Source organism: Crassostrea angulata, chromosome 7, assembly GCF_025612915.1.
Source record: "Crassostrea angulata isolate pt1a10 chromosome 7, ASM2561291v2, whole genome shotgun sequence".
Taxonomy (NCBI): Eukaryota; Metazoa; Mollusca; class Bivalvia; order Ostreida; family Ostreidae; genus Magallana; species Magallana angulata.
In genome coordinates this window covers 18049356-18074377 of record NC_069117.1, presented here as the reverse complement: position 1 = coordinate 18074377, position 25022 = coordinate 18049356, and the positions used below count along the sequence as shown (strand labels likewise).

The window sequence follows — 25022 nt, the reverse complement described above, 5'->3', positions numbered from 1 at the left end:
CAGCCTTTTATTTTTAACAAAACATTATATAAAGTATTGTAAAAGTATTGTGCATATGCATTACAATGTTACATAAATAATATATTATGTCCGTTAGTGAAAAATGACAAATCGTAAAAATCAATAATTGAAACAACTGCTGCTGCTGCTGACTGAAATGGCAAGATACAAAAATGTTTGAGGATGATGAATATTTGGATTCATACTCCCAGGTCCTTCCATTACCACCACGATACAGGTTCAGGGACCTGATATGGGGGGAGTCTGGTCATCACGGGCAAAACAATGACAGGTATGAAAGGCAGCGCCAGGTGTACATTGTACAATAGTTTAATATTCTCATGTTTTGAATTCCTGAGCCCATTACCGTGATCATGCAAGAACGAATCAATACTTTTACTGAATTATTTATGTAATGTAAATCTATATATTAAAGTATGTCTAATTAACTGTACACTGATTTTGTTTCATCCATGCCCTTAATTTTTTTATAAGAACATTTTTTTTAAAGGGGTGTCAAAATGAAATATATTTACCACTGCCACTGGTGCTTGTTTCTGTAATAAAAGTTCACCCAATTTTATAGTATGATAATACCACTTGTAAGGTATCAGGGTTCCACGGAGTAAGTACAGTCCCTAGCTTCCTAGCTGTAGATCTGTTACTTAAGCTCTCTCGCTGTCTGAAAAAATTTGGTTGGGAGCCAAAGTGCCTCCCATAATAGAAAACTGCAATTTATAGCACACCAAAAAATGTATTAGTTTTGAACTATGGGGGAGGAGGGAGGGGCACTGGCCCCCTGCACAGCCACCTACCCCATTTCATGCTTCGCGTGTCACTAAATTCAGCTTCAATTTTTTGCTTATACATATACAGAGCTAGGTCACCACTGGCAATTAATACATTATGCATGCATGGTATATGTAGTATAAATAGATGCTTGTTATATCAAATGATCATGTGTTTTTACTTGGACTTCTTGTCATGTCCCTCCCCATGCACCCACAAAGACTATATACTTAATTAATTGGATTCTTGCAGTTAAAATTTATATGTTTGGTACATGTTGTATAAATTTATATTTTGACACTTGTAATTAAAAAAAAACGACAGACTTAAAACTACCACTGATCTAGAACTTGTACACAGAAAAAATCATTGCATATTTAATTTGTGGTAAATGATCAATTTGGCAGAGCAAGACAAACATTCTGTTGTGCGTACTAGCTACTACACCGACAGTCAAATGAATATTGTATGATGGACAGTCTGATAGAGGATAGGGCACATGTATTTTATAGTCATGTGTTTGTAGCATTTAAATTATTAATAGCTTATTATGACGTGATTATTAATAACCATTTTTAATATAGTTAATAAATGGATATAATTGGGCATGTTTTTGAAGGGTTTAGTTGCTGAATTCTAGCTAAGATCAGATACTGGAGGAGGTTTTAAGGTTTATTTTAGCAGGTTAAAGTTTATTTGAGAATGTCCGATACCTCTGGGGGTTTTTTTTTTTACTTGATTTGGGACCGAAATTCCGTCAAATTCAGCCCCAGTCCCAATCGTAAATTTCCTGATATTTTCCCCAATTTTGGACCCAAAATTTCCCAATTGTAATTAAATAAAAATCTATGTATGGGTTGTCAATTTTACATAGATTCTGAACAGAATAATAATGTCAAGAACTCTAGAAAAAGAAGCATTGTGCTCTAATTAGTATTTGAATAAATGATAGAAATCATTTAATTTGATTAGATTAAATTTCCCAATTTTCCCATCTTCGCTAGCCAAGGGTTTTCGGTCCACTTTGCTCCCCATAAAACACAAGGCAGTGCCATTATGGGGAGCAAAGTGGACCGAAAACCCTTGGCTAGCGAAGATGAATTTTCCTGGTTTTTGCTCTTTTTCCCAATTAAAAGGGCCCTAGTACCCAGTCCCAAATTGGTGGAAAAAACCCACTGTACCTAAGGAACTATTGTTTTTAGCCTATCTAATTAAACTTGTGGCTGTAACTATGTTCATGAGGTACAGAGCAGACTTCAGATACCACAGGTTAAATGTTTTGGAGCAGCTTAAGGTGGCTCTATACACCACTTTTTGATGACGCAGTATGCAAAAAAGTAAATTTGGAAGCATTCAATTCCGGTACTGGTTGATTTAAACTGAGGCAAATTGTATGGGGACCGCTCTTTTGAAAAAGTTGTTAAATGAATAGATTTAATTTGATAATTACATTACTTACAAGTTTAAGTTCTTTATTCCAAGAGACAAATGTCTCATAGGTTATGCATATGAACATAAAATAAACAGTAAGAAAAACAAAGTGTACATGATCAATTTGGATAATTCACATGGAGAGTTTGTTGCTTGTTTGCATAATATAAATATTTACCTAAATTACACAGTTCTTTAGTATTAGAGGTAGATAATAACTGTATAACTTTATAGACACTTGGTTTTCGGGAGTAGTATTTTTTAATATACTTATCTCTTAAACTACAAAGTGATGGACAAATAAGTAAAAAATGGAACTCATCTTCAATTACATTTAAGTTGCAAGATTCACATTTTCGACAATCACATGTTAAATTATCATACCTCCCTGTTTCAATCTTTAAGTCATGTGAGGACAACCGTAAGCGTGTAATTAATTTACGATATTTTACATGAATTGGTTTCTTTAGGTAAACTTGTAAACAAAAATGATCAACAACATGTTTATATAATATACATTTTGATGCATTGCTTATATCGTTAACAACTTTTTGTTTAAAGACATCACACATTCTATTAAATATAATATCTAAAATAACAGACTCTTTCATAGTACTTTGATATAAATCGGCTAAGCCTAAGATGGACAATTCTTTCCTAATATTTGAAATCCATATGTCATTATTTTTCACCATGTCTTCGTAGCATGCTTTTAAAATACAGTTTTTACTGTTTCTTAATTTAAACCAGTATTTAAAAATTTTTGTTTCCTGAAAATCTCTAATGGCCGGAAATCTACCTACTTCATAAACTGCACTGTTGCAAGTATTTTTTCTGACACCCAAAACCTGCTTACAAAAATTTATATGGACTTTTTCTACATCTTGACCTTTATGGAATCCCCAAATTTCAGCACCATAACTAAGTACACTTTTTACATAAGTATCAAAAACAAGTAATGTGGTATGTTATGTTACACTGTAGCGCAGTGGGTGAGTGGGTTCACTTCAAACCTATAGGTCATGAGTTTGATTCTCGTTGAGAACAATTAATTTTTAAACTTACCAAAATTTTCTAAAACATATTTTTTCGTTGAATACTGTGAAAGAAAATTCTAAACCAATGAAAATATTTCAATTATAAAATACTTTAATGCACATTAATATCAACACCTTAAGGGGATGGCAGGGTTGCTTTGAATTTCTCTTAGGTTGGGATACATAAATCCTATTAACCTAGTCAATTTTCCCCTTTATTTATCTGACTTAGTTTTGCATTAAAGTGAATATATTCACTTATACAGGCCTATAATGAAATATATATTTATTTATCATTCCAACATTATATTAAAGAAATTTTTTTCAACTCAGAAATGAAAAGTCCCCAAGGTGTTTGGGCCTTGGGACTTAGGAACGATAACCCTTACCTGAGGAATTTTCATACCAAATAAAATTTAAAATATTTTTTGTGTTTATTTGCAATGATTTTCATTCATTTTTTTATGTCACATTTATTAAAATACATTTTCTTATAACATCAAGCAACTTTTTCAGATGATTTGTCAACAGAGTAAGAAATATGAAAAATTATGTTTTGGGGAAATACTAAAAAAAAAATTGCAATGATAAAATTTTTGAATGTTAAGAAGTGTTACATTTTTTTTATGTGTCCGAAGGAAATATCCATCATATTACATAAAAAAATCTCTCAATTTGTTAATAGCTGTCTTTTTAAAAGATATTTTACAAAAACACGAAAAAACATTTAAAAATTCTTTAAAAATACCTATAGTATCCATATCATCATTTTAATATTTGATAAGTGTATGTTTTGTGGTCTTCTATTGAAAATTGGAATAAACTGTGGGTATATAGAGCCACCTTAAAGTCACTCCAGAGTTAAAGTTTTGGAGCAGTATACTAACTTGGAAGTATAAATGACTGCATGGTCTTATCCCATTTAAATGGTCAATGTTACACAAAAGTATACTTCAGATACAGGTTCTGATCTTGATTTCTAGGAAGCTTATAGGGTGTTTTTTGGAGCAGTTCAAAGTGGGCTATGAGTTTTGATTTTAGTTAAGGTAATCCTTCTCTGTGCCATTAGGTGCCTAAGGCAGATCGGTGCTTATCACATGTTTCCATGGTGCTAAGCGAATGAGAGTCATTGACTCCCCTGGATGGGACACTAGTACATCGCAGGTTAACTACCAGCATAAGCATGTACCCAGTTTCAGCTGGATGGACTGTACCGTAGATAAAGTGCCTTGTCCAAGTGCACAACACTTAATATCAAGTGACCACAGCAGGGTTTGAACCAGCGACCTTTGGGTTAAATGCCATTATGCCTATGACCACTAAGCCATGTGCTCCTTGAGTTTTGAAGCTGGTTATATATATTCAAGTACTAGTAAATCCTGCCTGGCCATTTAGACTCGTTGGTTATTAAAATATGATAAATCGTACCATACAATAAACTATCTAATATGATATGATATTGTGTTTCATGATGCAAATGTTTATCATTTCATATAAAATGCTATATTATGAAATATGAACTTTGCCTATATCTGTTACTCCTAGACTCAATAGAATTAAAAAATAAAACATAAGTTTGCATGAAATGTGTTTAATGAACTTTATTCATTACAATGTAATTATAACAAAGAATATATATTTTGATACCTGCATTTTGATATTCATTTGTTGATTTGTAAGCATATTTATCTTGGGAATAATTGCTTGAATGCCAGTTAAACTGCCTTATTGTTTGTACCGGTATGTATGTACCCAGTATACATATATAAAATACATAAAAAGTGTTTTCTGCCAATAAAATAAACTGACTGGTTGCTATTTGATGTACATATGACAGCTTTTAAAACTGATTTGACGTAAACACAGTTTTTTTTAGTGGAAAATGACCCCATTTAAAAAATCAATGTTTTCAAGATCATTTAAACCAATAATTAAAATTTTGCTACAATCTAGTGTAATTATCTTAACTAAGTTAAGTGTCCAAGACTCTAAGTAGTGCATTTGACAATGCACTTGCTTCTCACTTCTGTGAGACTGTGACCAGTGTTCGACCCTTGTGATGGACAGTGATTGTATGTGATATGATATGGCAGTTGCCCGCTTGGATACATGAGTTTTGTAATGGATATATGCCAAAAACAGTTCTGTATGAAAAAATATCAGAGAGTTTCAAGGCCTGTTAGGGCCGAGAATTGTCTGATATTTTTCCATTCTTTTAAAGTGTTTGAGGCATATATATAGTACTTAAAACACTGCCATTGAATTCCATTTTTGATATACCCGAGACAGTCTGATTTTGAAGGGTATCAGTACTTTTACCACTGGTTAAGCTCTGATATTAAGAAGTTCACCAGTATCAGACAGTCACAGGTAAAAATTTAGACTGCTGGAACAAAGGAATGACATCACAGCACTGTTTTAATTCTGGGTTATCCAGCTTCCTTCCACATCAATGACCACTCTTGCTGATATTCATGCCAACAAGAGATGTTAATGTAATAGCACTTTTCATTAGTAGGACAGATTGTAGTTACAGAAATCCAGTTTTGAAAAATATGGTAACCTAGATGCCATATTGATTCCTAATTGCAATGGTAAAATGTGTTCCCACAATCGCTCACCGGCAACGCATGTTCCAGCAATCAGTGACAAAAGGCAACACAGGCAAATCCGGCAATGCTGGTTAAATTGAAAGCACCTTATGTTGTAAGGCACCTTATGTTGTAAGAACTTGTTCATAAGTTGTTGTATTTAAAGTAAAGTTCATTTTTTTTTAAATAGGTTTCTAGTTAATAAGTAGGTGCTTGTACTTATATAGGGTGAACTAAAGTTATAATTACGTGTATCTGGAGTTACAGAAAGAACCCTACATAACCAAAACAAGAATAATGAGACACTGTGGCTAGTACATTTTGCTGGAACAAAATAGCTATATAGAGCGTTCACTTTTAAATTAAGTTAATAATAGTTCATATCAGAAAATGTCAATTAATGGACGAGGGAAATTGATGTTCATGTAACATTGTCACTGTATTTAAGTAAATAAATTAATGCACCATTAGGCTCAAGTAGAAGCACAAAGAGGATTTCATAATCAATTTTAGATCCCTATAGTCTCACACCAGATTTAGTAACTTGAAGGATATATAGGTTTTTTGTGCTCCACAAGGGGGTTCTAATTTTGATGTAGGTTATATACCTGTTTATCTATAATATATGAACAATTGTTTAAGATCTTCTTGTCATGAGAACTACAATGCTCAATATGTGACATGACAATGAAATCATCATCCTGTTTGAAAAGGGGCTCCATGCATGTTTAACATAAGAATATCTGGAGAAAAAGTTTAAAATCTTGGTGAACGGGATTTATTCTACAACATTATCAACCTTATTTTATATAACTTTATAAAGCTGCGTTTTATTTATTGCTTTTATTACCAAGGTGAGCGATGTGCACCATAGGCCTCTTGTACATTTATGACATACACATGCAGGTGTTCATTAAAGTTCAGTTGTAACATGAAACCCTGCAGACTTTAAAATATTAATACATTCTAAATAAGCCTGCAACTGTTATCCAGTCAATACATGCACAAAGGATACTGGTCCATCTCATAAAGACATATTCTGTTTTTCAGATATCCCTTATGTATTATAACTATCTATTACACAAACAGGCAGAGAAAGCTGCTGTAGGTGCCAGCAGAGGTTGTTTGTTTCAGGTAAAAAAAATGTGTGACTGCAGTCGGTTATAAAGCTCAGAGAAATCTCCATATGTTGCACTGTTCGGGAGACAAGTGTGGTGACTTTATCAATACATGTACCTGATTGATTAGAGGGCTTTCTACACCAAGCAAGTTTTACCCAGGGATGTTTTAAATTCCTGCTTTTTAAGCCTAGATGGCCATTAATGGGAGTCAGAGGAAGCTTCACTTTCATTGAAAAAAAACCCCTCTAACAAATGCACAATTACTGGTATCTCATGAAACGGAAAGATATGTCTTTGCCAGGAATGACTCTCATTCAGATGTATTGTTTGTAGTTGTAGTGGAGGAATTCTCAATAGGTTTCTTGTGAAATATCTGAGATTTTTGTGATCAATGAGTGAAGAGCCAGATTTAAGTGGAACTAGAGGCAGACACGTGAAATGTGGTGTTAGTGAATGCTACATGATACCGTGAAACTGTAGGCTGAGAACTTGTGATTTATTATGTCAAATGTTTGGTTTTATTATCGGAGTGGACTAAACTCTGGACCAAATAGTCCTCGCATTATGTCAGGGCAGAGGCGAAATAGGTATCGCAGGAACCATGGGCACCGAAGTAGTGGGGTCGAACGCCTCTCTGTGAACTCCGATAATTTACCCCCACCCCCAAAGTAAGTCTGCAGTATCAAATGGGTTTAAAATTTTAAACAATATGAACTGGTTCATTTTGATATCAGAATTTAAAAATATCTAGTCATTTGAGCACTTACTACCTTATTTGTCGTTCATTAGTTTAATTTATTTCTGTATTGAATCTAACCCAAACGAACTGATTCCTTTGACTTCATAATGTAAAAATACCAGTCATTTGAGCATTATGCTAGCTTATCTATTCATGAACTTATTTGCGTATGTTAATGAATCTACTGAAGAACATGTGTCGGTGAATTCTCATGTAGTCAGTAAAAATTGTCTGTGAATTTGTCAAGGTCCATTGTCATATTTTGACAATTTATAAAATTAAATTACCGGTATTAGCTTGTACTTTATAATTATTGTGTCAATTAAGTGAAAATGTACTTGATAATTCAGTGTTTCATATGACATTCAAACATCTCTGTATTGTTCTTTCACCCTCTCTCTATAAGGAATAGGATGTTATTGTTATTCCTATCTGAATTCAATTGCACAGCTTTTCTAGATCATAATATGGATTGAAATTCTAAAATGATTGAAATTTTACTGGTAGATGTATAAAAGCTTCATTCATTTTTCATGATACACCTGCACTAATGCTTTCATCATTTTATAGTTGTATTCCTTTTTTGTAGTTTTATTTTATTGTAAAGAAAGTCATTTGATCAAAATTCAATAACAATTTTATTTATTCCATGCAAGCACTTGTCAGCGACAATGAATATCTCTATGCAGAGGTTGCTTGCATTCATGCTGAGAATACTTACTGTATTCCCTACTGTTAAATAATCATTGATTATAAGTGTAAGATCAATTGTTAATTTGTGTTTATTGTTTTCAAAGACAATTAACGGAAGGAATTGCATAGATTATTGTTTATTTCATTGTGTATCACTGAGACATGACTGTAACCTATTGATTCTTGAGTGATGGATGGAATGGTGTTGTCTTCCAGTAGGTTTCAGGATTTATTGAATGTATTTATATTTTCTTTGAGTTGATAAGCATTTAACTTTTTTTAAGATTTCATTATCAGAGCTGTACCAAAGTATTTTTATGTTTGATACTCAAAAGAGCTTCAAAGAGTAGGGACTTCAAGTATCTGGTGACAGTGGAGCATTTTGTATGGATCACTGTTACCGTATATAATTAGAATATACCTAGCTGGCATGCAATTATAGTTCTTTATAGATCTGAATAATGGGATGAAAAACATACCAGGATCATAAATAAACTGTTTCATATTATCAAAAGACAGTAACATATGTACAATGATCCTTTCACAGGCAAAATATGTATGTATGCATACCACTGACTTTTCTGTTTCCCCTATGGTACATGTAATAGCATATTTTATACTGGATAGAATTGCAGGTAGTCTGGACTCGAATTGCAGAGGTAAATGTTTTTTACCCATCTGCTAGTCTGACTTCAGTCTGTCTATCAGTCCCTTTTTTCAGTACAACTCCTCTTCAACCTCTGAACAGTACGTATATTCATGAAACTGCACCAATAATATGAGGACAAATTAAGTACCGGTAGTACATGTATATTTAAGTATGGCCAAACTTTTAAAGCTCAATTAAAGGAAGCAAATTTCTTAGAAAAATAATGGCATCAGACTCTTCTGTGAATATGTTTGTTCTCTAATTATTCTCTTATTTACTAAAAAGTTGGGGTTTTTTTCTTAAAATTCTGATCAGCTGTTAAATAGGAGTTGCATTGACAAACTGATAGGACTGACAGATCAAAAACATTGTACCCTGGGCTGCGTTTTGCAAAAGAACTTATGATAAAGTTGTTAATATGGAATGGTCTTTAATGAGCAAAATTTATATCAAACCATTTATTTACAACTACTTTGATTTCCATAATTATATTTTACAGATATTACAATAAAACATTGATTAGTTTATGATTAATTAACATTCATTAATTTGTTAGTTCTTTTGAAAAACACAGCCCTAAAAGTTGCATGGGGCACTATAATGTATATGAATTAACTCAGCTATTATTTAAGGTGGAATAACACACCTGGAGAAAGTCACTCAAATTAACAGGAAATTTTTTGAAAATGAAAGATATAATGATAAATAAACTGTACAAATGTCAAATAAGCGAAAAATTTGCAGTTTGGGGATAAAAAGTGAATATCTAAAATAATTATTCCAGTAAGTAACAACAAAAGCCCCTGTGGGATTTTAACTCGGGAAGCACGGTTCACAAGTCTGACACTTTATCCACTCAGTTATGGAGTAAGTTACATATGTCAGTGCATAAAATCCTTTTCAAAAAACGAAATGTTGTTTTGATCAGTGGTCAGCCATTTTGTGATGATGTGTTATTCCACCTTAATTCTTACATTCAAATGCATTTTTAAAAATGAATTTTATTTGCACAGGTAGGCAACCATTACAGTGAAAACATTTTAGTACATGTCTACATTGGGGTAGATACAAAAAGTTTGCTTCTTCCATTGAACAGTGAACAATACTAGACACGATCTCGTTGCGAGCAACGAGGAGGTCTTCCGTCTGATTTTTAGATGGAAATATGACATCATCGACTTTGATTTTTGACAACAAAACATGATATGGAAAAAGGAGTGAAGTACTAATGCTTTATTGTATCGCTTTTTATTAGTTCTCATACATTGCTCTTTTAAATACTTGCATTTCTTCCAATTAAGATGAAAAAAATTAATCTTGTTTACCTCTGGCCCCTAAAAACCCTTATTGGGTAACACAAGAGGAAATCATTATATTGTTAGGATATATAAACGTATTATACATAATCTAGCTTTAATAACCATTCACAAAATGGCTCTTATTAAAGGGCTATAGATAAAAGACTTTAGAGCCCTTTGATCCCCTAATTTAAGGGGCCAGCCCCTTTTTCGTAATATCAAATGAAAGGCCATTTAATTCTAAACAAATTTTGTTCAACAAGTGTTTAGAAATTCGTTACCGTTCTAGAGATATATGAGAAAGAAGGTTTTAGGGGCCGATCCCTTATCTCCTTAAAGGGGCTGTTTAACGAAATTTTGAAGGTTGCATATCGTTAAGAACATCATTTTAAACAACTTTTTTCCGGTGCTAACCTACAAAATATTTTTCCTTTCGGAGATATGGGTGATCAAAAGTTTAGACTTTCGGCCCCTAAAAACCCCTAATTACATAACACATGATAAAATCATTACATTACTTGGATACATAACTGTGAGATAAACACATTTGTTTCTATAACCTTTCACATAATATCTCTCAGTAAAGGGCTACAGATTAAAGACTTTAGAGCCCTTTGGTCCCCTAATTGGAGGGGCCAGCCCCTTTTTCTTGATTTCAAATGAAAGGCTATTTAATTCTAAACAAATTTTGTTCAACAAGTTTTAGAAATTTGTTACCATTCTAGAGATATATGAGAATGAAGGTTTTAGGGGCCGATCCCTAATCTCCTTATAGGGGCCGTTTAACGAAATTTTAAAGGTTGCATTTTGTTGAGAACATGTTTTTGAACAACTTTTCTTCTGTACCGCCTTTCAAAATATTTTTCCTTTCGGAGATATGGGTGATCGAAATTTTGGACTTTTGGCCCCTAAAAACCCTTCATCACGTAACACATGATAAAATCATTACATTACTTAGATACATAACTGTGAGATAAACACATTTGTTTCTATAACCTTTCACAAAATATCTCTCAGTAAAGGGCTACAGATAAAAGACTTTAGAGCCATTTGGTCCCTTAATTGGAGGGGCCAGCCCCTTTTTCTTGATATCAAATGAAAGGTCCTGTAAATATAAACCTTTTTTACATTACATGTCTTAACAAAATATTTTTCAGAAAAGAGATAAACAAAGAAAACCAGAAAAAATACGACATTTAATTAAAACTAAATTTTCGGGTCCAGGCGAGCTTCGGCGCCTTTCAATCCAGATCAAAATGAATATAAAATTGCAAATCTACACTCTTTTGTCTACTATCCCTGAAAGTTTGAACTCAATATCTTTTATAGTTTCGGAGAAGTTAGAGGAACAAGCCACCCCTCTAAAAATCGCTAAAACGTCAATATCTCGAAAACGGAAGTGACGTCATCAATATAATAAAAAACCTATAAGGTTCCGATCACTATCTATTATATCTAAAAGTTTCATGAAAATCGGTCGAGTCGTTTCTGAGAAATCGCGTGCACAAAATTTGTAAGAAAAAAAAAGAAAAATAATAATAATAATAATAGGGAAAAAGAAACCGAACGAAAACAATAAGGTCTTCCGTTGGAAACGGAAGACCTTAAAAACCTAATGCACAATGAAACACCTCTGTTTATTAATTTAATCATTTTTGTTCTAGATTGAAGAGAAATCTGACTTTCAATGATAAGATTTCTGCAATTCTGCTTGAAAATCATACGATAATTTGATCTATCAATTTACAAATATATCCTGTGAGCAGAGTAAAATCAGCTCTCGAGAACAATGCTTCAATTGTCCAGTGGCATATTTGCAAACTATGAAGCCTCTCTATTGAATAATTGTGCTTTTCAGATGCAAATATTTGCAAAGTAATTACCTATGCAGGAACATCAATTTGTTGAAATAGAAGGCTTCATATTTCGATTGCTCAGATGTTATTTTGGTTGCATGACTGGTATAGTGAGGTATGGCGCACGCCATCTATTAACAAAATGCTAGTTTTTGATACCAGTAGTTAGTATAGACCAGCTCTATAACTTATCAATCAATTGTTTGAAAATGACATAATATCCAGTATATGACATGATGTCCAAAATAGAAATATTTCAAACTGAGACTGCATGTATTTTTCTTGAGTCACTGTGTTATTTTTTTTTTTCATTTTTCAGAGTGAGAGTTGAGTTTTTCACAAATGAGAAATCTCTGAAAGAGAGACTACAGCTTTACTTCATCAAAAACCAGAGATCAAGTAAGAGGATTGTTCCATTACAGTTGAACCTGTGTACTCCAACACTCTGATAATCTAATGCCTTGGTAACCTGGCACTGGATTAATTAATAATCCTCGTCAATATGTCAGCTCTATCTCTGATACATAATTAATAAATTATACATAGTCTGACTGCTACATAGGCTTTGACATCGTTTTACAAAACATATACAGCCATTCTCCAGAAATGGTTCCAATTATGATATAATGTTGTAGCCAGCATTCATCACAAAATTATTATTTGCCGTTTAATGTATTTGGCTGATACTTTTCTCAGGAGATATCTACAGTAAAAATTACAAATTTTGATACCAAACAATATGCATTTGAAGTGTCAAATAATGTCAAATTATTTCAATAAAAAATCAGTTTGTGTATTTTTCAGCATGTTGCACGTGAATATTTCAATTTTACTACAATACTAAATAGCATTACGGTGATGAAAGAGACAATTAAAACTCATTTTTTATTTCAGCATCACATAGCATGTTTTGTTAGTAAACACCTGTTGATAACAATCTTTTCTTTCTTTTTTCCCCCCGATTTATATATTGTCGCTGAAACAGTCCTGATTTCCGTAACACGTGTTTGACTTAAAAGTAAGCGATGATATTCAAAACAATATCTATTGATATTATAGTAATTGAATGTCATAGGCATATCAAAAGAAAAATATATACAATTTACAGTCGAAAATCTATGTGTTTTTTTAATCATCGATTATAAAATTGAAAATTGAGTTTGACGCATTTCAAAGCCTGACTTCCGTAACGCCATTTTCAACTAAATTCATGGCATTTGAAAAACTTATTCATGAAGCCTTTGGAGAACACAGTGTTCCAAAGCTATCTATCATCATCTGTAGAAAAATAATGTAATAGCATGGTACAGTGAGAGGAAAATTTACTAAAACCCCTGACCGGCGTAACGTATGACATCCGTAACAGTATTTTCAATCAGTGATATATGGCTCGGTTTTCCATCGATAATAATTTGGATTGTTCAGCAAAACAGAACATGAGTTTAGAAAGTAAAGGAACTTTAAATTGATATTCTTAACTGAAGCAATTAATATTTTGATACAAAGTGCATTTTTGAGAAAAACATGATGAGAGTGTGCTAAACTATCTAAAAAATATGAATTATTATGTGTGGATTTATCTGTTTTAGTTTATTTTTATTTGCAAGAGATATATCAGATGCAGATTAAAACTAATTCACCTAAGACAATTTATCATATGACAATATTTTTTAAATATTTGCTGCAGCGTTACGGATATCAGGGGAAAAAACAGATTTGGCATCTGTTCATTCCAGTGCTTCTTATGTATATTTTCCACGACGGATAATCTATTCTTATGTTTTAAAATCAACAAAGTGGTCATTTTTCATGTAATATTAGCATAATATGCTATTTAAAGTTTACTCTATTGAAATATAGTGCATCAAGCTAATTGTTTTCTATATTTGGCTTTTCAAGGTTGTATTAACATGCATGCATGTTTATATCGAAATGGTATTATTCCCAGATCAGAATATTTGATAAATACTCTGTTCATGATTTTTTTTTCTAAACATGATTAGTTACAGATGTCAGTTTTTTTAAGAACTAATACCCGAAACTTAAACTAGTAACAGTTTATATATACTTGCGAAAAACAGACCTTATTTAGTTAACTTATTAGTAACAATACATATACATATGTATATATATGCATTAATACATTATATGCGTATATACATTAATGCAAAGCCGGCAAACATGGAGAAACATAAGTGAAAATCCGAAAAAGGTGAGATGTGGATTCAGTCAACCCATATTTTAATGGGGATAAGACCCCAGTTCCTCCACATAAAAAAGGAAGTTTAGGAAGATTATTAACCAATAAATTTCATGACTATTTAAAACATCATAGGAGTAGATATTTGTGAAATGATAATCTCTGACATCCGTAACGAACCATCCAAGCTTTTTATCAAATATAAAAAGACAATTGATTTATATGTTTGACTTTTTACCGGTATATTTCATAATTGTGTTTGGTACATCCATCAGAGCATGCAATTTTAATACAATTAGGTATTTCACTATTTTAGACAGATATTTCATGTCAACATTTTTAAATCTATGTAATGTTGATTACATACTAATTAAAGGAAAGAAATTTTTTAAAAAGCGTGCTTATTAAGTTAAAAATGTATTTTCTACAATGAATAACCTGTATTTGATTTTTATTCTCTAATATTTGGTTGTAAAATGTATTGGAAAAAATTTCTCCATGAAAAAGGTCATTTGCTAACTTCTGTAACTTTGGGCCATTATCTTTAAAAATCCCTCTGACATCAATTTGTGATGTACAATTTCTCAACATCTCTATATAAATGTTCTGTTGTTTCAATATTTTAATGAAAATCATTGAACATATGAAATTGTTCCTAATTTACATTTGAATTTGAATGAAAGATGATGCATTTTTTTCTTTTTTATTGTTGAAAATAAAGATTTTCTTAAAATAAAGATATTTTTGAAAATATGTTCCCCTTAAATTTAAATTCTTCATGATTCTGTCAAATATGTCATTTGTATTCAATATGATATCAAACAAAGTGGCTAGTGATGTTTACTGTTATTGTACAGGCCGAGGATTAGTTGCATTAATTCACTTCTGACTTCCGTAACAGGGTTTTTAATATGGTCTTCAAAATCAAATATTTCATGAACGAAGAAATTTTGGTGAGTCAAATTTCATAATTATATCGGCGAAGAGTTGTACTTCAATATTATTACAATTAAAACACGAATATCAAAAGTTCATTTTTCACTGTAAGCAATCCCATATTTGGAACCATTTCTGGAGAATGGCTGATATTTAAATTCTTGCACTGAAAATTTGGAACAATAGCTTTTACTGTGTAAATTTGATTATAAAACTGAAATGTTTTGAATTTCCTATTACAGTTGTCAAATTTCAAGTCATTCTGTTCATTTTATTAGTTTACAGTTTTGTAAAAACTTGGTTAAACTCATTGTCATATTTAAACTTTATCTGACTATATATACATATATACTATATATATATATAGAAAATTTGAAAAACGAAAGACAACACAGAGTAAAACGTTAGCGCTTTCATTCAATCTTCAGACGTTTTTAAAATAACAATTACGTTACTTGGTGACGTCTACAATACAATGACGTCATAGTTAAAGTTAACGTAGTAGACTATGACTAACTATGACGTCATTGTATTGTAGATGTCACCAAGTAACGTAAACGTCTGAAGATTGAATGAAAGCGCTAACGTTTTACTCTGTGTTGTCTTTCGTTTTTCAAATTTTCTATATATAAAACCGGACACTGCGATATATTTTGGATTTAACTATATATATATATATATATATATATACATATAAATTATTGATAACATGGATATGACCTTATGAATTGTAGGTCTGAGGATACGTATATTTAACTTTGCCATTAAGCTGTTAACATGCATCCTGTACATAGTGAGGGTCATGTCAGACTCTGTCCCTTCAGAATGGTGAGTGTACAGGTATTTTTTTTTTACGATGCAATATTTCAGATGATTTGCTTATCTTTCAGAAATTTTTTTGCAGATATGTGTCCACAACAACTGTCATTTTAAAATGTAATATATGAATTACTGGAACAGAAGTTGCATGATATATCAAGCTAATTAAGTACTTTTATGCAAGTAATTATTATGTCATGTTTTTAAATTATTAATGAAATTGCACTTTTTTGGTCTAGATGCATTATATGAGTACAGTTGTAATATATATTTCTCTTTCTCTCTCAATCAGTATGTTAGTATTAAACCAATTCTCTCTCTCTCTCTCTCTCTCTCTCTCTCTCTCTCTCTCTCTCTCTCTCTCTCTCTCTCATGTGCAACTAATTTATAAATTAGGTTTGATTCCAACAGGCTATGATGTGTGTAGTTATATATAGAATATAGATGACTATAAATGCATACTATCAGTCTGTCTGAATAAAATTGCCATAATATGGTACCTCATTAGTGTTTTAAGAATCAGTATTCAATTTATTGACAAAAAATTTGTTATTTAATTATGATATTTATTTTTATGTTGTGAAATGTAAGTCTTTTTTATAGTTCAGAGCAGCAGATTCAAGCTCAAAACACATCATCTTGTCACGTGACCCTTGACCCAGATGTTTTCAAAGAAAACAAGGTCATCAAATGGTAAGTTGATAAATGTTTCATAAATAGTTTTGAATAATTTTATACTAGATAAGAAGATTTATTTTTTTTAAAGTTCCAATGCATTCTAGAAAAGTGTCATCTGTAATGAGAAAAAAATAGGTGACATTTTTGACTAATAATATTAAGCTAATTAAGTAGAATACATGCATGCCATACAAATATTCTGCTCTTAGGTTGGATAGAGTTATTTATACTAAATATATGTCAGAAAGGTTTAATACAAATATTCACAGTGCTTAAAGATCAGCCATCACCTCAAGTTGATAATTAAGTCTTAAAGAAACAAATTTATATTGCAAAGACACAAAAATATTCACATCAGCAATTTTAAAATTGTACTAGTGGTGAGTAAAGAAGTTACTGTTTAAAATCCTATTACTGTAGATTCCTAATTAACCTTGAGGAATTATGGGTAATATCTGCGTAAAATCGCGAGAAGCACCCTTTGCAGATTTTAAAACCTCGCTATTATTTTCTAAGAGTTCAAAACTATAAGAAATAAGGATGGAAATTCCGTGTTCACGATTTCATATTCTCGCGATTTGATCTGAAACCGACAGATCACTGAATTAAGTACTCGTGTAATATAGATAATTTACAGTATACACATGCAATCTTCTCCTTAAAAAAATTGATGAAATAAAACCGAAAAGCTGTATGAAATTCTGTCCATGCCTGTAAGCTTTTAAAGTTTCTTATTTTACATCAAGAACTACAGTGCCTCTATTAGATTATTTTACTGCAAAAAATATTCTGTAGGGATTAAGTTCTACAGAATTGTCACTTCCATCATCAAAGTGACGGATATAACACTTAAGATCTTGCTAACATCTAATCTAAGCCTTATACTTGCTGCTAGGATACCTCAACCAGAGAAAGTCAATACTTTAATGTCTTGTTTTCTTGACAGAGCAAATTAGATTTGAAATTGGATTTTTCGTTCTTTTTAGCTCACCTGAGCCAAAGGCTCAAGTGAGCTTTTCTGATCACAGTTTGTCCATTGTCTGTCGTTGTCGTCGTCGTTGTTGTCGTCTGTTGTTGTAAACGTTTCACATTTTCATCTTCTTCTCAAGAACCACTGGGCAGATTTCAACCAAATTTGGCACAAAGCACCACTAGGTGAAGGGGATTCAAGTTTGTTCAAATGAAGTGCCACGTTTTCTCAAAAACTATCAGGCCAGAAAAGCTCAAATTAAAATGGGAGCATCCTCAGGTAGTGTAGATTCAAGTTTGTTTAAATCATGGTCCCCGGGGGTAGGGTGGGGCCACAACAGGGGGATCAAGTTTTACATAGGAATTAATATAGAGAAAATCTTTAAAAATTTCTTCTCAAAAACTATTAGGCCAGAAAAGCTCAAATTAAAATGGAAGCATCCTCAGGAAGTGTAAATTCAAGTTTGTTCAAATCATGGTCCCCGGGGGTAGGGTGGGGCCACAATTGGGGGATCAAGTTTTACATAGGAATATATAGAGAAAATCTTTGAAAATCTTCTTCTCCAAAACTATTAGGCCAAGAAAGCTCAAATTTGAGTGGAAGCATCCTCAGATTGTGTAGATTCAAGTTTGTTCAAATCATGGTCCCCGGGGGTAGGGTGGGGCCACAATTGTGGGATAAATTTTTATATAGGAATTTATAGAGAAAATCTTTTAAAAAATTTCTTTTAAAAACTATTAGGCCAAGAAAGCTCAAATTGGGGTGTGTAACCATCCTCAGATAATGTAGATTCAAGTTTGTTCAAATCATGGTCCCCGGGGGGAATCTAAATAATAAAATGTAAATTATTATTAACTTAGACAAATGTATGCTGGTGCCTAAACCACTATTCATTTAAAAAATAAAATGAAAATTATAATGAACTTAGAAAAATGTAGGCTGGTGCCTAAACATCTTAATATCTTGGGGCCTAAGCATCTTATCAAAGAAGGGCCTAAACATCTTGGGGCCTAAAAGTCTTGCTACCCCCCCCCCCCCCCCACCCCCCCCACCCCCCGGGTAGGGTGGGGCCACAATGGGGGATACATTTTATATGTAGAGAAAATCTTTAAAAGTCTTCTTCTCAAAACTATTAGGCCAGGAAAGCCCAAATTTGAGTGAAATCATCCCCAGATCGTATAGATTCAAGTTTGTTTAAATAATAGTCCAGAGGTAGGGTAGGGCCACAATGGGGGATCAAGTTTTACTTAGGAATATATAGAGAAAATCTTTAAAAATCTTCTTTTTAAAGACTATTTGGCCAGAAAAGCCTAAACTTGTGTAGAGGCATCCTCAGGTAGTGTAAATTCAAGTTTGCAAAATCACAGTTCCTAGTGGTAGAGCGGGACCATGATGGTGGTTTGAATTTTTACATAGGAATATATAGAGAAAATCTTTAAAAATATTCTGGGAAAGTTTTCAGTCAAAAACTCAGTACTTAGTGCGAAAGCACAGGTTATGCAGATTTAAATTTGATGAAACCATGATTCCCTAGAGAAAAGGGGGGGCCACGAAATGGGGGGGGGGGGGTATATAGGAATACAGAAAAATCTGCTCACAGGTACAACAACAAAAGGGGCTTAGTATTTACCAAAAAATAAGAGGTGGATAAAAATTGGCAGTTTTTCAATTTATTTTAGCAAGATCTACTGTACTCAGTAGATATTTTGATACTGTAATGCTTCTTTGATCAGAATTAAGGCAATTGTTGCTCAGGTGAGCGATGTGGCCCCTGGGCCTCTTGTTTTATTTCATGTTGTGTTTCACCAGAAACTTATTTTTGATAATTGTTGTTTCTTTGATGTATAAGCTACATAATGTCAGGGTCTATGACGTGATTGATGTCTTTACAATTCTTATCAATATTTTAATTACAAAATTGATGACTCTCTAGAGATACATACTGTATTTAATGGATGAATTGCTCATTTTCAGACAAAATTCAGGAAAAATCTATAGACTGGACAATCTGGGGGATCAGATGATTTTCTATCATTTGATCACTAGGTGAAATTTATTAGTGATTACTGATGATGGGGAAGTCACCTTATATATTGATAAGACTTACTCTTAAATGATAATGAAAAGCTTAAGGCAAATAAAAGAGTTTTAAACTTTAATATAATTTCAAAATATATTATATAATACTGCTGATTCTCTGAATGTACTTTGTTTCTGTATAAGACACATTATGAGCTGCACAGTTTTCGTATGTCTGATGTTTTTCTCAGTCTGTCTCTCCTGTACTACCAACTTTCATGGATTTTATTTTATGGAGTTATGTTTATGCCATACAATATTTTTTTTTACAATATCTTATTACTAAATAAATATTTTGCTGGACAATCAATATCTTTTGAAGCTTAAGAGGACTCGATGGTCATGGCCATTTTTAAACTGTATTGATCTCCTTTAGAAGAATATAGAAATATTAAAACACCTAAATTTTAATGACAAATTATATGGATTTTTTTTTTTGCTTAATAACAGTTAATAGCTAAACAAATCATATTTGGTATTTTAGATGTGATGGTTAATTTGTTGACCAGCCCCCTCAACTTAAACAGGAATATGAAAGGCGGGGAGAGGGGCTCTCGTATTGCATTATATGTCTTTATATTTACAACTCTAACTGCTGTCCATGGTGCAAACTTTTGATCAAAACAATTCTTTCAAAGCAAAAGAAAGATCTTTGCCATAAATCCTCTTGTCAAATGCAGAGTAAAGGTCAGGGTTATTATCAAAGATTTTGGGGTTCTGAATATTGTGTTTGCATATCCATCTGTCTGGTTTAGATTTAATTTTTGTTATTAAGTGAACACACAGCCAGTAACATACATCATTATAAAAGTTACCATAATATTTTTGTAATTAACAGTATATGCCAGCTATAGGAATTGTTTTAGAAACCGCATCTTGTTTTTAGGTTTAATTAACATATTACATTGATTTTTTTTATTTACTGTTGGTAAAACACCAGCAAGTAAGGACTTTAAATATTGTATTATTTTCCACCTATGAAAGCTTTATTTTACACAATAGCCACTGATGAGATTTGCAGTTAAAACAAATATATCAACATAGACTTTCATATGATCTTATAGTTACAAAGTCAGATCCATGGAAAATTATGTTTATAACATATAGAACAGCTCTGTAATAGTATAGCAGCTTTTATACAATAATGTGTCTGCACGATGTTAGATCAATACATGTATAATAATTACGAGTTTTGTAGCTTCACAATGAAAATCTCTATTGTGGTTGTAATAAAGAAACGTGACTTAAACCAACATACTGCTTATTGGGCACAATTAAACTAGGTATCTGTAGGATTAAATGAATCATACACAGGTACACTGTACTATCACATCTTCACAGTTTCACTCTGGTACCAGAGTTACATGGATTACAAAATTCCCCATTAATAATGCTGATTAACCAAAATCCACATTTTGCAGCTTTTCAAATTTTGAAGCTGTACATGCCTTAATTAGTCAAGCTGTGATTCTGATCAAATTTATTATCAATAATAGCATATTGGTTTTGGCCTGCATGGATACAATACAAGGGTAGACCACCTGACCAGAATCAATAGTTTGATTCCTGGTCCATGCAGCCACAAACTTTTCTCTTCCTATGACATATTAAGATTTTTTTTTTTAGAATTTAACAGGTATTTTAAATTTATTTACATGTGCATTGTAATGAAGTTCTTTTTGGATTTTGTGAGGGTGATAGCGAAAACGACAAACAGTAAAATTAACAAAACAAAATGAATTTATTTATCAACAAAACAAATTAAAATAATAGAATATGAAGAGACTCACACTCACAAACACACACCCTCACTCTCTCACTGAGAAAGAAAATATAACTTTAAAAAGTTAATCAATCAACACTGACAATGAAACAACAGTGAATTAATTTTTAACACATTCAATTGTCAGTATCTATATGAAACAAATATATGCTTTAAACACTGGCTAAATATAGCTATAACAGTATTTGAAGGAATGAACCAACAAATCAAAATTACCAATACTGTTATATGTAATTTCACAGAAAAAGTAAATTGGAATGTTATCTGTAATTGAACAATCAATTTTTATCACTAGGTAAACTGATAAATCATTTAATCATAAAATAGAATTGAAAGTTTGGCTTCAAATAATTGCAACAGCCACCTTAAAATAGTCACCACTGGGCCTCCATAGCACGCAAAACACATAAACAAAACGTTCCGTCTCCAGTCCCGGACTCGAAGGTCTCTCACTGGAAAACTATCCACATAGGGCCTCCTAACCATAAACGTTCGAACACGAGCTCCTGTGCGTCCCACTTGCGTCACGCGCTGCTCCGTTAATTGTTCTCAGTCCAAGTCCTGCCCCACAAATGCTACGCTAAGCCTATAAGTGACGTTTTGCCATTGACACACCGGCTCAAACAGTATAAATATTCCTGCACTGAAACAATAAACCTATAGACATATTCATTTTTACAACGAAAATAACAAAGACCACACCCTGTAAGTATACCATGAAACTGACAAAAAACTTACCGGCTGGAGAAAAGCAAATGCCCAAACAGATTCACAGTAATTTATGGCTACCAGTCAACCAGACTAACTTCTGGAATTCGCCAAAATTAACAAACTGGAGGACGAATTCACCAACGTGGCCGCACACTTGACAAGCAGCCACAACTCTAACTGACCAAACAGGTTATACTAAAAATAGCCCTAATACCGAACACTCTCGATTGACAAATATGGAACACAACTTGGTCCAAAATTACAACTATTTACACAAACAAAATACAAAACTGAAATAAACTGAATTCAACTTCATCACATGCATGTATCCGTGAATATGACATTTTATTGTGCTCATCGCATAAAATTTCTTGTATGATTCATAGATACCGTAGTATCGAATTTTATTTATTGGTTACTGGTTATGATTTGGAAAAACATAATAAGATAATTAAAGTACCATGTAATGGATAGCAACAGCCATATGAGATGTTTTTAAGAGTACCCAATATTCACAATTATGATAATCAATATTCTGATTGTTACAAATTTATGACATCCCTGTGGGGATTTTTCCCAGTACTTTTTCAAAATAAAACCCATGTCCAATATCCATAATGTCCATGTTGAATTCCTGTGACATTTTCATAGATATTGAAAGAAAATTATGCAGTTGTCAAGCAACTAGAGCTCTTTGAATCTTTTATGTGACAGACATGCAATCTGATATTTCCTGAACCCTCTGAGCATTCATTTGCAATTTTACTTGCACAATGTCACTTCAAGAGAGGGCATTGGAGAATGTCTAACACAATAACAGTGTCAACTAATTAGGGATACACTGCTTATAATTGATATTGTTATGTGGAAAACCTTTTCCTATTGTTTGAAAATGCATCGCTTAGTTTACCCTTGTGTCAATGTAGCAAACATAGACCTGTTAAGTATATATGTAGAGTGTGGAATGAAGTACACAAATTCCCTTCCCTAAGGGAGTATTTGTCCATCATTTTGGTATAAAAAAAACATTCAAAGAGTACGAAACTTTTTTGAAATATATCCAATACATAGCTGCATTCCATTTGATTCAGTTATGGTGGTAATTGCTAATATATATCAAACATAATCAATGAGTTTTTCTCTGATATTGACATTGTCATGTGAAGCGCAGCTATGAGATACCAGGAAATAGATTTTATATAGCAGCTTGTGTAAAGCATTGTAATTGCGCAAGCATCGCCACATGATCAGCGACAATATTAAGATTTGTATCTATTAGAATTTAGTCGCTGATGAGTCCACGCTTCAGATGTGCAGTCTGACTGGTGCACAGACTAAAAGTTATAAAGAGTTTTTGTTTGTACTAGATGGCCATGGCCATTTTAAAAAAATATTCATCTCTTTATAAGAAAAGCTCTGTATAAAAATGTAGGAAAAGATATAAATAAATTTTAAAGCTAAAATAGATGGAAGTTTTCTAAAAAAGAAAAAAGATATGATTTATACAGATCTGATTGTTACATTAATTTTTTTTTTTTGTTGTCCACCCAGCCTCCTTAAACACCTAGCTGCAAGTTTGGAGAAGGAACAAAACTTTTAAATATTTCAAAAAATGCCTTTAGTTATCTTTATTGCACATTCAACAGTAAAAGTATTTTTTCTTTGAAGGTTTATAATTCGATTCTAAATTGATTTTTACATGTACTTTTCCCATGTGACCTTTAACTTGTTGGTATATATATAACTATATTCATACATTTACCAGTACATGTAGTATGAAAATATTAATTTGAAAAATAAATATTTCGGTGTAAATAGTTTATGTACCTGTACCTCTATTATTAATAAATATGATATTGTTGATGTTGCAGGGAGAACATTATCTGGGTCAACAGATCCTTTGGTCTCTGGATTGCTCAAGTCACAGTAGCCATTATAAGTCTAATGGAGACTGTTCTCATACAGTACCTTAGTTATAAGGTAATTATTGGTCATCATGCATGCAGTTCAAGCAGATATATCTTTGACATTTCCACTATTAAACCGTGATCAAGGAAATTAGGAAAGTTGATATTTCCTAGCTAACATTATGTTATTTAATAACTTAATTAGTAATCATAAATGTATATTTAATTACGATATTCTTAAGCTGACTCTGTCATATATTTTCCATATGATATTATGCAAAATTTCATCTATTAAAGAAGAAAATATGTGTACTGGTATTTTTTCCAGCAAACTGTGTTAAGGTCAAGTTATATAATTAAAGTAACGCAATATTTTTTTTCTGCAGGGAAACATTTTACAGCAGATTCTGTCTGTGGAATTCCTGTTGGAGCTTGTCAACACTGTTCCTTTTGTTGTAACTGTAAGTATCAGAAACTAATACAGAAAATTCATGTGTTCATTTATTTTCATCTTTTTTCAAAACCTTGATGTCTGGAAGGAATGAGAACAAGCAGCGCTGAAGCATATAACGAGCTGATAGATGCACTGCTATATAGAAAGATGATCAAAGCATGTCTTTCTGTGTTGCAGATATTCTGGCCTCCCCTCCGACAGCTCTTTATTCCTGTATTTTTCAACATATGGCTAGCCAAGCAAGCGTTGGAAGATATGTTTGTAAGTAGAATAATGACAAA

At 32.3% G+C, this 25022-nt stretch overlaps 1 protein-coding gene across 13 annotated transcripts in view; it reads left to right on the top strand.

Moving 5' to 3' along the window:
* Nucleotides 1-25022, top strand: part of LOC128155598 (potassium channel subfamily T member 2-like) — a 62285-nt gene that overhangs the window by 11167 nt on the left and 26096 nt on the right. For 10 of the 13 annotated variants that reach the window (XM_052817386.1, XM_052817396.1, XM_052817391.1 and 7 more), the window contains 6 exons: nucleotides 12524-12603; nucleotides 16075-16168; nucleotides 16763-16852; nucleotides 24252-24360; nucleotides 24674-24748; nucleotides 24919-25002. In XM_052817386.1, the coding sequence (XP_052673346.1) occupies nucleotides 12524-12603; nucleotides 16075-16168; nucleotides 16763-16852; nucleotides 24252-24360; nucleotides 24674-24748; nucleotides 24919-25002 (532 nt within the window). Of the gene's footprint in view, nucleotides 1-116; nucleotides 293-6863; nucleotides 7638-12523; nucleotides 12604-16074; nucleotides 16169-16762; nucleotides 16853-24251; nucleotides 24361-24673; nucleotides 24749-24918; nucleotides 25003-25022 lie in introns of those variants that run through there. The other 3 variants (XM_052817397.1, XM_052817393.1, XM_052817388.1) reach the window with 2 other exon arrangements.